The sequence below is a fragment of the Passer montanus genome, unplaced genomic scaffold (genome assembly GCF_014805655.1).
Source record: "Passer montanus isolate IOZ18808 unplaced genomic scaffold, ASM1480565v1 scaffold36, whole genome shotgun sequence".
NCBI lineage: Eukaryota > Metazoa > Chordata > Aves > Passeriformes > Passeridae > Passer > Passer montanus.
The window spans coordinates 919,832-935,906 of NW_024368374.1; the positions used below are offsets into that span (position 1 = coordinate 919,832).

General features: G+C 34.5%; 1 protein-coding gene across 1 annotated transcript in view; it reads left to right on the forward strand.

The window, feature by feature from the left end:
* Positions 1-16,075, forward strand: part of DIAPH3 (diaphanous related formin 3) — a 203,656-nt gene that overhangs the window by 89,445 nt on the left and 98,136 nt on the right. Inside the window, exons 20-21 of the mRNA XM_039716686.1 lie at positions 3,970-4,071; positions 15,303-15,542. Coding sequence (XP_039572620.1) covers positions 3,970-4,071; positions 15,303-15,542 — 342 coding nt within the window. The remainder of the gene's footprint in view (positions 1-3,969; positions 4,072-15,302; positions 15,543-16,075) is intronic.

The following is a 16,075-nucleotide window of genomic DNA, read 5'->3' on the forward strand; positions in this document are numbered from 1 at the left end:
AGTTTACATTTCCAAAATGCTTTTTTAGTCTAATTTGCACTTAGATCCCTTTTTCAAGGTTTTCTTCATGCTCAACAGCAGTATGATGTGTATCTTTATTTTATTTTATTTGGTATAATAGTAGAAATTCTCTATGGTAGCGTGAACACTGAGAGATGGAATATGCTCTGCTGTTATGTTCAGCTTAAACTCTGTCTCAGATAGTCCATCCTTGCTTTGAGACTCTCTCATGCTGTTTGATCTTAACACTATTTTTCAATAGTTAACATTCAGCTTGTTAGAAAAAAGAGGTCCTCAACAATTAAATGAAGCAATCTATATAAATAAGTACCATGTATCAAAAATATAAAAAACTTGTCATTTTGATAATTTCTATGTGTGTTTTCTAAAGAAGGCAAAATTTATTTTTGCATTTAGACTCTGGGAAAGAAAATCATCAAACCGTTAATGGGTAGTTAATTAATGGCATGCTTCTAGTAAAAATGCATTAATCTAAGAAGAGAAAATTTATTTCCATGGATAATTTTTTTGCTTTCCTATCATTATTTTTAATTTCTTCTGTGGACTGTTATTTTCTTTATAATTGTGTATGCCTTGGGATAAAGAATGCCTAATTTTCAGTATATTTAGAACATCTAATACACCCTAACCCCACTGGAGCTTTGCAGTAGGCACGGCTAACAATATAATAGGATATAACTTTTTGGCACTATGCTGCTAACCTTGTGGCTCTATTAATTAGTATTGGCAGTAAAGTATGTTGAAAGTCAGTGTATACAGTAACCTCTCTATGTAGTTGGCATCAAAATTGAGTCCAAAGTGGTTTTGACGGTGGTTTAGCTCTTTTGTGTTTGCTTTTGGAGGGGGGTGAAAATTTAAGAAAAGGGTAAGAGAAGATGAAGAGCCAAAAGTGAGAAATTATATCCTACAAGAGTACAGTGATATTAGCAGATGCTGTGATTGTGTAAAAGTCAGTGGAATGCAATACAAGTGATCATGTGTACAATATCCTGTATGAGCACAGTCATATAAATCACTCAAGAATATGGACTGCATTTTTTTTGGCAAGTGATTAATCCCTTGAAGACCTAAATTAGGTGAAAAACTCAGTAGAACTTAGGCTTCAAATTTAGTTTCCAAGTTTGGATGTAATAAAATTTATCAAATGGGTTCATCCAAATTGCTTGTTTCTGGGCAAACAACCCTATAATAACTTTGAAAAAGGGACTGAGTTTGAACTTGGAAAAGAACTTAAGACACCCATCTTTCTTTGAAAGTAGAGCAATGTACCTCATTGCTTTAAAAGTTGGTATCCACCTTCATATGTACTTAGGTTACTAAATAACTACTAATACTAATACTACTAATACTTTAGATATCCAGCTGTATGTCTTTATTTCTACCCTCAAAATCCTTTTCAAGTATGCATTGTGACCATGCTATGAAAATGTGTTCCATGTATTTCGTCATTCTGAGAAGTGGGAAAGTGTACATAGGTTTGCAGCCATGTAGCTAATTTTCTTCATTCATATAAGTTACCTTAGACAGTATGGTACATCTCCTTTTCAGAAGTTTCTTGCTTTCAGCAGATTTTTTTTGTTTAGTTGTAACTGTTTTGTTCAGTGGGTCCTAATGTCATTGTTCCTGAAGTTGGAATTTTGTTCTTAATCCAACTCTTGTTATGCTTACGAAATAAAATGTATTTTCTCTCCATCTGTCTCCATTTCCCTCCCTCCACCCTACTTCAGTTAGAAATTAAATCTAGTGTTTAAAAATGTAAAATCTCCAAAAGTCATGTTGTAATCCAAAAACTCATTGACTAATTATTGAAATGTTTCCTGTGACTTAGTCAAAATTCTTTCTCCTGCTTATTCCTTGTTTGATATTCAAAATGTGTTTCATCTGTAGCGTTCAAAAGCTTTATCTGAACACCATAAAAGCTGCTTTGGTATCAGCTGCTCCTTCTGTTTTGGTTGCTTTTTTAAATATTCTGGTACTCACATTGAAAATATTCATCTAACACTTGACTGTTTTTGGTTTTGTGGGCAGTTTTTCTTCATATGGAAACTATTTCTGCATCAAAAAATAAATTAATTAAAATAAATTTTAATTCAGTAAATATTAAGGAATTGTATTATATTTAGAGCTGTTTATAGGAATGTTGGATATTAAAAAAAGAAATGCGTGTGTTATGAATTTCTAATTTAAAATCTATCTTTTTACACTTTGTACCCTTTCATTTTTTGCTCATGTTACTGATTTAGTGCCAGACATCTTCATCCATAATTAATAAATGTAGTCTGTTTGACAAAAAATTTTTCCAAATATAAGAGTGATAAGGATATATATGATTGTTATTCCACTAAAATTCAGTTTGACCATATCCAAATCAAGCTCCTAAAATTTAAGTTTACATTATTTTTTAAGCATCATCGTTTATGCAATTTTAATAGTTTTGTCTTTTCTTACCAAAATCCTTATTTGAGCATGGACATTCTGTTGAACCAGTCTACTGATTTAGGGATATTTTTCAGCTATTACTTAAAAGAGTAAAATTCATTCTTCTTAAACTAAAGAAGTATGTTGAGCAAAGCATAGGCATGACTTTTTATCTGTCTGGCCCCATTGAGGTAATTTTTATATCTTAACTGGTTAAATTTCCTGTGTAAGAAGGAATTAGGCTCTTCAGTGGGTAAAATTAGGGTTTTTTTAAGGCTTTCAGATGGAGATTCTGTTCACCAACTGAAACAAATTCTTTTTTGCTCATTGTATATCACCAAAGCTATTTACTTGAAAGGTAATAAAACAAATGATGGCAACCAAAATGTCTGCCTTTTCCATCAAGTAATGGGAAACTGGTGGAGTTGGTCTTGTTTCTTTCTTGAAATATGGTAATAGGTAGTGGGGTGGCTGTGTATCCTGGACTGGCTTCAGTGTTAAAATGATCAAATCTTCAGTTCAGGAGAGTGATCTTACCAGTAGACCAAAGAGTGTTTTAAGAAAGGAAAATCTCTCTTGTGTTTTTCTCACTGTGACAGAAGCTTAACCAATGTGTAACCAGAAACACAAGAGTCATAAACTGCTGAGAAGCACAGCAGGCTGTAGGGACTCTGGCTATTGCCTAGTAGTTGCAGCAGTCATCTTGAGAAAGGACAGAATTGAGCTACTGACTCAAATTTTATACCAAATTAATATGCTCAAATTAAGTGTGTTAGAAGCTTTCTATTTGCAGAATATCTGAAAAGCCATTTTTAGCCAGCCTAGCAGAAGCTAATTAGAGTGGGGTTCAGGTGCCCAAATGTGAGTGTCTTTGTGTAGATAATATGTGTCTAAGTGTTCAGGAAACTCCAGGGAGTCAGAGGATTCTTCAGATGAACAGATGGAGGTGAAATGTTTGATTCCCTTACCTGTAAGACATTCGCTTTATATGTGTCTAACCTCCCCATATTGACTTCTGAATTCAACTGAAGCTGAATCTCACCTCTGATTTACTACTTCTAGCAAGTTTTCATGCTAGGTAGTAGTGTAAATAAGTAAGTGTAATTGGTTTAATCTTTTGCTTTGAAATGCTAGAAAATTAATTATTCTTTTTCAAAATACTTTTCATCTAGCATTAATAATTCTTGCCAGCCTTTGGATGGTTATGTTATACTTGAAGTTCCTGTTCTGTTTGCTTTGAAGTGTTCTGTTGCCATCATGCCTATCAAGCACATTCTTTCTTTAAAAACAGTTTAAAAAAATACTACAGAAGTGTGTAGAATCCGTGTCAGTATTGCAGTATTGCATCACTTATCTTTTACTCTCTCAGTTGCTTTAATTTCTGTGTTGCTATGTACATTCTGCTGTCTTCAGGGAAGAGTGTTGTCTTTGGAATGCATGGCAGTAATGCATATGTAAACCTGTTTGTTTACAATAATAGAAGCAACATTGAATCTGAGATTTTTAAGCCTATTTTATTTTCTTTTATAGAATTTAATAAAACACCTCCCTGAACAAGAGCAATTGAATGCATTGTCCAAGTTCAAGAATGAGTATAACAATTTGTCTGAGCCAGAGCAGTTTGGTGTTGTGGTGAGTTCTGTTTTATTATTACAGTTTTGGTTTGGTTTTTTGGTTTTTTTTTTTTCTTTTGGTCCTTTCTGGAAATACAGTTTTAATATAATATTATAGGAAAAAAAACCAAACCAGTTGCTTCTTCCTATAAGTGAAGGGGTTCCAGACTGGGAGAAGGATACAGGTGCTGCTGTTCAATTGGACTTTTGTGGGACATATCCATGGATGTGAAAGGCCTGATTATTGAAATATTGCTTCTGGAATGATTTTGGATTCTCTTTGTTTAAAAATGTTATTTACTTTTGCAAAAGAAACCAAACCAAAACCATAAAATCTTTGTTATTTTCTGTGGCAAGGTTTCACTGGGAGATAGAGAGCTATTTTTGAATTTTCATAGCTAAAATAGTTTGGCCTTACTTTTGTTTGCAATAAAAAATATTAACTTTTTTTACTGAGGTTTTCTACACTTACATTTTTCTTTCTATTCTCCAAGTAAATGAGAAGAAAATAATGTCATAGTTATCATGTTGACCTGTTCTGCCTCCTGCTGCTTGTGTTTTATACCATGGTCTGTAAAGAGTACCCCTAATCACTTTTTCCCTTCCCTCTGGAAAGATATGTTTGTAATGTCTTCCAGGTTGAATTCACAAAGGAAGACTGGAAGTGAAAAAAGAAAAATGCTAGTTCAGAGCTGTCAGTTGATGCTTTTTGTGGAAATACAGTTTGCATCTAATTTCTGTATAACTCATAATTCATAGTTGGTAATTACTTCATCCAGACAAACTCAGAGTAATGCTATGTAGATTCCTGGCACATATATCTGTACAAGTCTTTGATTTTTCTTGTCTGTTCCTGGAGTTTAATCCTAAGGTGGTTATTGCTAAGATTATCTTATCTGAGGGAATTTCCCATGAGGGAATAATACTTATTCAGTTAGATGGAACTGTCAGTTGATGAGAAGAGCCAGACCAGTAACAGTGTAGGTAGAATTTTGCTGCATCTGGCCCAACTTTTCTGATAAATTTGTCTTTAAAAGTTTCTAAACTTTCTAAAAGTTTCTGATAACTCAGAAAAATAAAATAAATGGACAAAATGATAATAGTTCTGATATCTCAAAATTTTCTGGAGCTTATTTTCTGAAGGAACAACCAGATTCCCACTGAAAATTACAAGTCCTTGCTTTTCCTGGTTTTCTATGCAAAACATTAAAAAACAAAGTCCACAAACAAGACCAAACCCCATCATCATGAACAGTTTCTGTCATGTCATAGCTTCTATGCATGAAGTAGAGTGGATTTGAGAGAGCAAGTGACAATGTTTATTACGTGAAACATTTTTCATTTCTGTTCCAATGGGAGAAAATTTGAATAAGTCACTTTTTTTACTCTAAATATGGAATTCTCTCTGTATACTTTTCATCAAAGTTCTTCAAGCTCCGTCTGGCTCTCCTGTATCTTTTCTGTTATTGTTGTCCATGGAGTAGGCTAGAGAAATTCTTCTCATTTCTTAGGAAACCACTGTTGATACTAATGTGAATCTTCACATTATTGCTGGTTTTGTTGGTTTTGTTTATTTTTAAAAATAGACATGTTCCTTAAAAATGTTGGTTTATGCCTTAATTTTTGCTGTCTGTTTTAAATGAGAAGAATCAAGCTTGAATACAAAATGCAAGACTTGAGTTTTTTTAGCTGAATAGTGTTTTATAGTTATGTTTTTTTAGAGAATTAGGAGATTCCATGTTAATTTTCTCTGAAATTGTGATTAAAGGAACAATTGAACTATTTGACTCCTAAAGAAGAATCTAAATAGTGTATAAATGGCTAATTACTACTTGTGTGATAAAGGTTTTTTCATCATGGAACACCATTATCTTTCAGGCTTTGAATTGAAAGTCAAGATTTGATACTCTGAAACAAACAGCAAGACACTTAATGGGATATTGGCTGGCAGTGACTATTACAGTATTGTATATTTTAAGCAAAGTCAATTCAATTTTATTATTGGCTTAAAGACCTTGAGGACATGATTCTAAACAGTTCAGGTTCCCTTCAGGGGTGTTGCTTGTGGTTTTGGGGTTTTGTTTGGGTTTTTGTCTTATGGTTGTGAAGATTTGTTTTCTTTGAATTGACCCTATGAGTTGCTTTTGTGGTTTCTGCCTTCTCTTTTTTAAGTTATTTATCATTTTTATATTTTCTGTTCATTCAGCAGTAAGTATAAAATAAATCCTTTATGGCCCTTATCTTCTCTTCCAGACTTTGGGTTTTCTTTAGATAAACTACTTTATTTTCCGCTGAGTTCTTTCTTTCACTTCTCCAGGCCAATGTCTCAGAGCACAGATATTATCACCTATTACTGTAGAGCTTTGTTTTTGGTTTAGAGTTGCAGGCTTTTGGGGGTGGGAGGGGGACAGGGAGGGGCTTGTACAGATTCATTAACTGTTTCATGACAATTACATTAATTCTGTTCATCTTACTAAAAATTTAGTTTAATATTGTTACCTTGACTTGATGTTATGTTGAATGTTGTATTTCCTTGCTTGAATTCATGACGAGGTATACTTGTCCTTGATGAAAAATAAATGTTCAATTGCATTTTGTTTTACCATAGTTCTTTTTTTTACTTGATTTTGCTTACTGCAATCAACTTCCTCAAAAACTTCCTTAACCTTCATGTTATTTTCTTGGTAGTTTCATTGATTACCACTGAACCACAGAATATTCTCTTTTGGAAGGGATCCACAAGGATCATTGAGTCCAGCTCTTAAAGGGCATAGCTCATATAGGGATCAAACTCACAAACTTGTCTTTACTAGCACCATGCTGAATCTTGAATATAACTTGATAATGATGAAGATTATCATTGTGCAATATGAAACCCACTGGAGATGAATGAGGTTTCATCTAGGTGTTTCATCTTGGTAACTCTTGAGAGAGGGTTGTATTTTGGAGGCTTTTACATTTTTTACCTGGTTCTTTCTTCAGTGGACAGTATAAATATTTTGTTGCTTTAGGAATTCTAGCAATGTTGATTTGTTTTGCAGGTGGTTCTTTCCTACTAAGAAAAAAAGTATTGTTTTAGAGAATATTTTTTCCTAATTTTTAGTGTAGTGTCTGTCATCATATCAAAGAAATGCTTAAGGAGTAGATAATTTAGTAAATGTTAATCTAATTTATTTTCAGTGAAATTGATGTAATAACTAGTAGTTAGATTTATTGATCATAACTGATATTTTGAGTGCAGTAATCTGTTTAATGTATTTTTACTGAACTATTACCATACCATTGGTCAATATCTTATTTATAACGATGCTGGGCACAAGCATCTTCCAGTTGTTCAGAACTTGAATGTTCTGAATTCTCATAAAATTCCATTCTATTATTTGATGTACACTTGTTTATTTACAGTGCCTGTAATTCTTTGTGGTGTAAAATGGTCCTAGACCATTTCAAATTTATTATATGGTTTGATATCGATAAATGCAATTCCATTTAAGAAATCACTGTTTTGATGCTCTTTATCAGGCATCGGTGTGCCTCTAGGTCTGACATTTCAGGGCATTTATTGAGGCACAGAGGTGCATGACAATGTTTAGTCCCATGTCAGGTGGTTCCAGATCTTTGCTGCACCTCCCCTCAGTGTCCTGTAACTGTAGTTCCCCAACTTCAGAGCACCACACACCTGCCTCTCCTCCCTCTCTTGCCCACATAGCAATGCTAAGGCTTCAGGCCTTCTCATGCCAACATATTTTAACTGTTTATTGCACTAGGAACCATTCCAAAAAGTAGTTCTGAACTGATAATGCTGCATGCATATAGTTGAATCCAGTAGTAAATTCCAACATGAGACGAATGGAACAGGTTGCCCAGAGAATGTGGATGTCCCATCCCTGGAAATTTTCAAAGATAGGTTGAATGAGGCTCAGAGCAACCTGGTCTGGTGGAAGGTGTCCCTCCCCATAGCAGAGGAGCTGGAATGGGATGATTTTTAAGATTCCTTCCAAAAATAAAAAAAATAAAAATCTAGGATTTTATGAAGCCTCATCAGTGCCTGTAATCTTTAGTGGTATGAAATGGTCCTGGTCCATATGAAATTTATTATATGGTTTGAAATCTATAAATGCAATTCCGTTTAAGAAATCAAAGTTTGGATGTTATTTATAAACACTTCTAATGTGAAAACTTTCTAATGCTTGACAGGGTGTTATTGGTAGACACTTGTCCTCAGGTGTATGCAAGTGTACTAGCATTCTTACATATGAAAATACTGTCTCGAGAGCCGCGTGTGATAGCTCCTGCTGTCTTTCTTTTCTTGTAATCTGAGACATTTGGAAAGATGTTCCCATATTGTCTGGTAGGGGAAAAAAAAGGAAGCAGATTTTTTCCTTGATCACTTATATTTGCTCAAAGATAAAATTGAGGATAAAATTGAGGGAATTACAAAATATTGTTTCAGAAATAATTAATGTTCAGACTTTGTGAAATTCACTGACAGCTAACCCAAATAGAATTTGGCAAGCAATCCTCATGTGGCTTCACAGCTTGTTCACTGATGGATGTGTTTTTAATGAGTTCGTACCAAAGGAAAAGATTTCACTAGAGTAAATTGAAGATTAGAATGAGGCCTGATGAAGGCTAGTTTGTCTTAAATAATTCAGCAGACACTTAAATTGATCAATTCCATATTCAGCTGATAGTTTCACCTGTATGTTCTCGTTAAGGATAACTCAAAATGTATTAATGTTTTTTCACTGTTGTCTGGAAAATATCATACTATCACTGTTTCTGCAGAAGCGTACTCTTCCTTTCATAATACTTGATGCTTGGACAGAACCATACAGTCTGTTTAAAATTCTGAAGTGCTGATGTGCATCTGGGCTGTGAGATATTTTGAGTGTGTTAATTTCTATCTGTAAACTTTATCTTCTGTGTCTTCTAGATGTCATGTGTATCTGCTGCTCTGCCTTGTCAGTGCCATCTGTGAGAGTTAAAAAATCTTTATGACAAATTGCAGTCAGGTTACCTATGCTGTTGTAAAGGAGAACATCCTTAACTCCTGTAATGTTAATGTCTTTCAAACCTTGAACTTAGGTAAGGGTGGAGAGCAAGGCTCCAGAAATACCTTCTGAAAATGGCCATTGTGAATGATGTGCACTAATCTGTTTGCAATTGCCATTGGATTGGTTTATATTACTTCCTTTGTGATGTCATATTATAGAGGAGTGCTCCTGTAAATGCTTCAGTACAAGCAGGTCTTATACTTATCTCTGTTTAGTTCTTGTAAAACCATTTTGTGTAGTTAATCTAAAGAAGAGTTTAAAAATTTTTGTCTTACTGCCTGATATTAATTCAGATGGCTGAGTGCGTGCTTGTTATTTTTTCTAGTCCACACATAGGCTATCTCACTTTTCTTCTTGGCAGATATTGCTACAGCTTCAGAGCAGGAATGTTATTTCTCTGAAGGGTCCCCCTCTTTTGCTTCCAGCCATTCACTTTGCCCATTCTGTCAAGAGCCTGTCCTGGATCTGATGTTTTTCTTTACTAGTAATGTAAGCAACCCTCTAACGTTATGTCATGCTTTACATATCATAAGGAAAACACTTCTGTGTTGAGTAAGGACCATAATCTTGCTGTTTTGACTCAGCAAATTCAAGGATTTCTTGGAATTTAGCCACCTAAATTGAGTTAGGTATCCAAATGACTGGCTAGTGTTGGGCAGCTGTGCTGAAAGAACCTTGAGGCTGATCAGTACTTATTAAATTCCTAGAGTCTGAAATTAATATGCAGATATTTCACCTTTCCAGCTTCAGACATTAGAGCTCAGTGGAGCTTCAAGTGCGGAAGGATTTGCTTTCCCTGTGATCATTTTGTAGAACTGAGGAACTTTTTCCAAGTCATGCAAACTGTCTTTTGCAGCATTCACTTATGTGACAAGTCAGACTGTTTTTGCCACAGATTAACTGCAGTTCCAAATACACCAAATAACCATATGGATAAAAATTCCCCAGTCATTACTGAATTCGCTATTGACAGGGCTACAGAAGCTCTACAGTGGAGTGTTTTTTCATTAGCAGTACTGTCATGATCATAGACACATATCTACCTTCTGAGGAAATTAACTGGGACACACCTTGTTGGGTCAGTAGAGAAGATGATACCAAATACGAATGGTTGGAGGCCTGAACTTTTTTGAAGCGGATCATGTCTGTCACATCAAACACATCAGAATCAGCTGCTAGTTGTGTAACATCAAATTCCACTTTTATGTGGGAATTGTTATGATGGTTCAGCCTAATGTGAAGCACTAAACTTGCTGCCATGATTTTGAGACATCCTCATCCAGACCTTGATCATATGTCTTCATGACCTCTGTTTTGGGATATTCCTTATAGTAGACTTTTCATTAGGAGGTAGATTCCTAGTAGTAGCCAGTCAGAAAATGAGGCATTAATTTTAAAGTCAAGCTTACCAGATTTTTTGATCTGCAATACAGTTACATCTGATTTACTTTTAGAAACTTTTCTCTATTTGGTTTGATACTCTAATATTTGTTTTTAAATTCCTCAATGACCTCTGCCCTTGACTTCTGGTGTTAATTTATTTATTTTTGCTACCTGTATGGATTAGAAGTTTTACAGAGGATTTTTACCTACATTAAACTCTTTACTTGGTTTCCCATGAGGAAACCTTTTCAGTCTGATACATCTGTTCCATATGTGTCTTTTAATGAAAATAGCCCTTCAGACATCTGTTAGGCCAGCTAAAAATAGAAGAAATTAGGAAATTTGGACCCTCCCCTTCTTGGAAGATTCCTTTTTAGGCAAATATCATTGTCTGGTTTCAACTTAGAGTAACAAAAGCTGTCTGTATTTCGTACTGATCAAGATGTCAGTACATCTAATTGTATTTTTTGGATAAGACAAAAGAAAAGGACCACTTTCTTTTCCCAGAACTTACCTTCCTGTGAATTTCAGCCTGAAGAATGTAAGCTCAGCTTATTTTGACAGCTGTGTTGTAGCCCCCATTGGCAATTCTGAGATGTGTTCACTGACCTTGCTGGGCCATCTTTGTTGAACATAATGCAATCCAAAACAGTACCAGGGATTTTCTGCACTGTGAATCAGTGCACTGTCATCCACAAGACAAGAGAAGGGTGCCTCTGTGCAGCTAGGAGGTAATTGATAGGCGTTGTCCCCATGACACTTATAATACACTGCCTTCTCTTCTTTTCTGAATATCATTTAGGAAAATATTTGATTTGCAAGAAATTTAGTTAGTTCAAGCTGTTTATAATTCAGGCTGGAGAAGCAGAGTAACAGGACATGCTCTCCATCGGTGCTAATAAGGCTGAAAAGTCATGAGTTGAATTGTTTGCATATATGCATACATATATATATATGTGTGTGTATGTGTATATATATATATGTATATATATGTACTCAATTTCTCTTAAGTCATTTTAATTTTGTATTGGCATTTCTTGACTTTATTGTAATTTCCTTGAAGAAAAAGAGTATGTCAAAGGTGAAGAAAGACATACTATTTCCATGTATGCATAAAAACATCTCAACAAAAATACTGATTTTTATTGTGAATGGACTTCCCATACTGTGAAATAATGTTTGATCTTTCCAGAATGCTGCTGTTTTTCACTAAGATTTAGGCATGTTGGCTGTCCTTTTCAAATTGAGCAGGATGTTCTTTTATCTTCTTTAAACATGATAAAATATCTGTTAAGGTATCAGTCCTTCCCTATTTGATTTTTTTTCCTGCTTTTCAAGTGCCTGGGTTTAAAGATAAGTGTCAGGAATTCTCACTTTTTTACCTCTGCTCTCTTAGGAGTTCACTGATGCTGCAGAGGTGAAAGCCATACATTATCCACAGGGAATGGTGTTCCAGTTTGCTCTCTTTAGTCAGCTTGGCTGTAACTGTTATTTTAGTTTTTGGATGAGAACATTTTCAGGTGGTCTGACAGCCTCAGCACTGTTGCTCCTTTTAAAGAAGGTATGAAACTGAAGCACTTGCAGTGTTTTTTTCTATGAGCTTGTGACAGGAGTGAAACCCCTTCAGTGATCAAAATGTAGCATCAGTGGAACTTCTGAGATGCTTTCCTTTACTTGACATCAAGAGGAAAAGATAGTGAGAGTACACATATATCAGATTGCACATTCTTGTAGTTGTCTTGTGATTTATGCTGTATTTGAGAGGAAAATCTGTCTTTGCTGTTGGATGTGAGATCTGTGAGAGCTGCTACTGGGTATCTCAACTCATAAGTCAGTTCCCATTTGGACTTGCTTGTAGTGAGACTCTTCTTGTGGACTATTACTTAAAAAGTAGTACAATTCATTACCTGTGCACTGAGTTCTCTGACATGTATAGGTTTCTAATTCAAATTCCTGTTTTAATATTTGGATTGTTTTTTTTCAAAATTCTGCTATCAAGAACATATAAACTAATGTCTTTATATCCTGGTTATAAAAAAATATGGGGTGTATAATAAGATGGTCAGCATTGCAACACTTTAGCCCCTCTTGTGGTAGGGTGTATGGATTTTACAGTTTAAATATAACTGTGAAACACATGTCGCAAAAAGGTCATATGTTGCTAAGGGAACTCTTCTCATTTTTTGACTTAGCAAACAGGTAAAGAAATAATACCAAAAGCATGCATTTTGCATGGATTTCAGAGCATTTTCAACAACAACAATAATACTAGTAATAGCAATAATAACAATCCCAGTGGCATTTCTGTTGTGTTTCTGTCATGTGTTCCTGTTTCTACCTTTTTAGGATTACATATTTCTGCATTCAGCTTTAAGAATTGCATAGTTACGTAGTGGACATGTGAATTTCTTGCAGTTCAGATGGTTCTGATGAAAACTTTGCACCTTTTATGCAGATATGCATGCTACGTGTGCATGTCCAACGTATCTTTGTGGTCTAAAGTGTGTGATTATTTCAGTTTCAAGGATCTGCCTGTCTGAAAAGCCAGGAGTCAACACATGATACAACTTCTGGTGAATCAGTAGTATCTCGAGTTCAATACCATTTAAAATCCATGCAACCTACACTGATTTTTTGTAGTTTCTATGGTTTAATATTAATGATCATCTCTATTGCATCCTGAGTGGGGTATTTAATACTAAAAAATCTAGATCATTTCAATGGAATGTTGTGGGTTTTTTTCCTCGTCTAGTCTCAGGTTTTTCTGGCTAGCTTTAGGAAAAAACTTAAAAACATGTTCTCAAAATGCTGTGAAGTAGTAGTACATATACAAATTTAGTAAGATAATTGAGGAAAAGGAGTTAATAGTGATTCTTTCTGACAGAACTTGGAGAATGAATTTATGACACTTGCTTCTGTCCACTACCTCAACATTTTTTTATGTAGTCTTAAATTAGATATAAAGTTATTAGAGTACTGTGTTAATTTCATGTGGAATTTAGGTATTTCTGTTTCTATTTTGCTGTGAAATGCCCTGTTTAAATTCAAGTGCCATTATCCTTATTTATCCATTCTTAAGTAAGAATTTTACCACACTTGTTGGATGCTATTTCATGTAGTATGAGAACAGAATATCTGCCTACAGTTGGTACTGAGCTAATAATGTTTGAAGTGTACATTTTAAGTATTTTACTTGACGACCAGGCTGAAGGCAGTCAGTCAAGTAAAGTACAACAGTTGATTTTCAACCTAGTTTAATCTGAAAGACATCCTGATTATGTGATCTGCTCTATGATGAAAACCAAAGTACGGTTAGTGGAAATGATTTCTTATTTTACATCAAGATTTTCTACCTGAACTAAAATTCAAATGGTGTGTTTACTTCAATGAGACATCATCATGTGGCTGCACAACTATGCAGGCATTTCTGAAATGGCCTAGTGACATAAAATGTTAACTCCACCTGATTTTATTTTCTTCTACTGTCACAGTAAAACCAATAAAATAGATTGTAAATTCCATCCTCTTCTGGTTCTATATCAAATCCTTTGGATGAGACAGCCTTCAGTTTCACTTTACACTGAAAATGGATGGAGTGTCACCATTGTCCTTTACGCTGAGTCTCAGGGGATAATCAGTGCCATATGACTTACGAATGCTGCACTGTCAGAGGAATTTTCAAATTGATAGACTAGATCTGTGTTGATAAATAGTCTGTAAAACCCTTAGGTATCACTGTGGTTTGGAGAGGGATATGTCCAATTTAAAGGCAAAAGTTTAAGGCCATTATATGAAGCCTACTTCTTTGTAGGAGAAGTGCAAATATTATTGCTTCTTTCTTGCATCGAGAAGTACTGATAGCTGGAAACAATGTGTTCCTTATTAAGAAAAAAAAGTAAAAACTTACTTTAAGATTCTGGGAATTGTAAAAAACTTATTGTCTTGAACCTTGTCTTCAGAGGGAAGAAGATAAATATGAGGAATTAGATCTGATGGAATTAATGAAATTGATGAGAAAACAGAGATAGAGAAAAATAAGATAAGCAGCTCATTGAATAATTTTTCAGTGTTCCTTGTGTGGATATAGTAAGCAATGTGCAAAGTATGTCTGGAGTGAGAATTCAGTGACCTAGTATATAAGAAGGTCAAAATTTTTGTTGAAAACACATGATCAGTAAGCCATAGAAAAAGCCAAATCTTTTGTATATGATCTACAGAAGCTGTTTTCTTGGAAGCATTCAGCTGCAACTAATGAACTGTATTAAGTTAGTATACAGGAGTGTAGGGGGTATGAATATTGGTATATATTAGTGTATAATATATTAAGTGTTTCAAAAATTTTTTCAAGACTGTTATTTTCCTGCAAGTTTATCATAGGCTCTTATTGACGTCAGCTTTCAAATATTTGTACCAGAAAATGAGATTTGTCTTGTTTTGGTACATCCAGAGTTATACAAAATTTGTGAACTACTTTCATTCCTTTGCAACTGGGTCATAAACTTGGATTAGTTTTATAGGATTTGGTATATGAGTTGACAGATGTGATATATGATGACACTTTATCTTTTATTGCTTACACATACTAGTTATTTGGAAAGGATGGGGGCAGTTCCTATTAACCACAAGATGGGATTTCAGTTGCTTACCCAAGTGTCTCTCATTCATTCATTCATTTGCTATCAGTTATAGCAGATATATTGCTTCTTCAAGCCTGTCACACCAATAAATCATTTCAGAGCGTATGCATTTGTACAGTGCCAAAGTGTACCATGAATTTTAAAGGAAATCTTCTATTTTTCTTTTCAATCAGATGAGCAACGTGAAGAGACTACGGCCACGGCTCAGTGCTATTCTTTTTAAGCTTCAGTTTGAGGAGCAGGTGAACAACATCAAACCTGACATCATGGCTGTCAGTGCTGCCTGTGAAGAGATAAAGAAGAGTAAAAGCTTTAGCAAGCTACTGGAACTAGTATTGTTAATGGGAAACTACATGAATGCAGGTTCTCGGAATGCACAGACCTTTGGATATAATCTCAGCTCGCTATGTAAAGTGAGTTTTGAAATGTCCATGTTGAGTATTACATTAACTTTTTTTTTGGTTTTTATTAGATACTCTGATTTTGATTTTTTTTACTGCAGTTAATTATTTGCTTACTATTTTTTTTCCTTATTATTAGCATTAATTGATAGTTTGAACAGTACAGCTAATCCATGAATTGTCATCTTAAAACTGGTTTGCATTTAATCACTTTTAAGTGATTCTATTTTAAGGAAGTAATAAAAAACCCAAACTAAATAAGGTTGTGTAAGGACCCAATCACTGTGATCACAGTAGTTTTGTAATTTTAACATGTTGAGATCTTCTAAGGCATCTATCACATTTTAGTATGTTTTAATACAGTTATATTTTCTTTTGGACATGAATTTCCTCCTTATGTGATTGTCTAATGTTGCTCAGGTTCATTAGTTTCTTGCTTCTTCTAATTTTTCTTAAATTTGCAGTCTCAACTTTTGTAAAAGGTATATACAAGAAGGTGTCTATACTTTTCTGGGTGTTAATTTATTATCCATTCTAATGGTAGC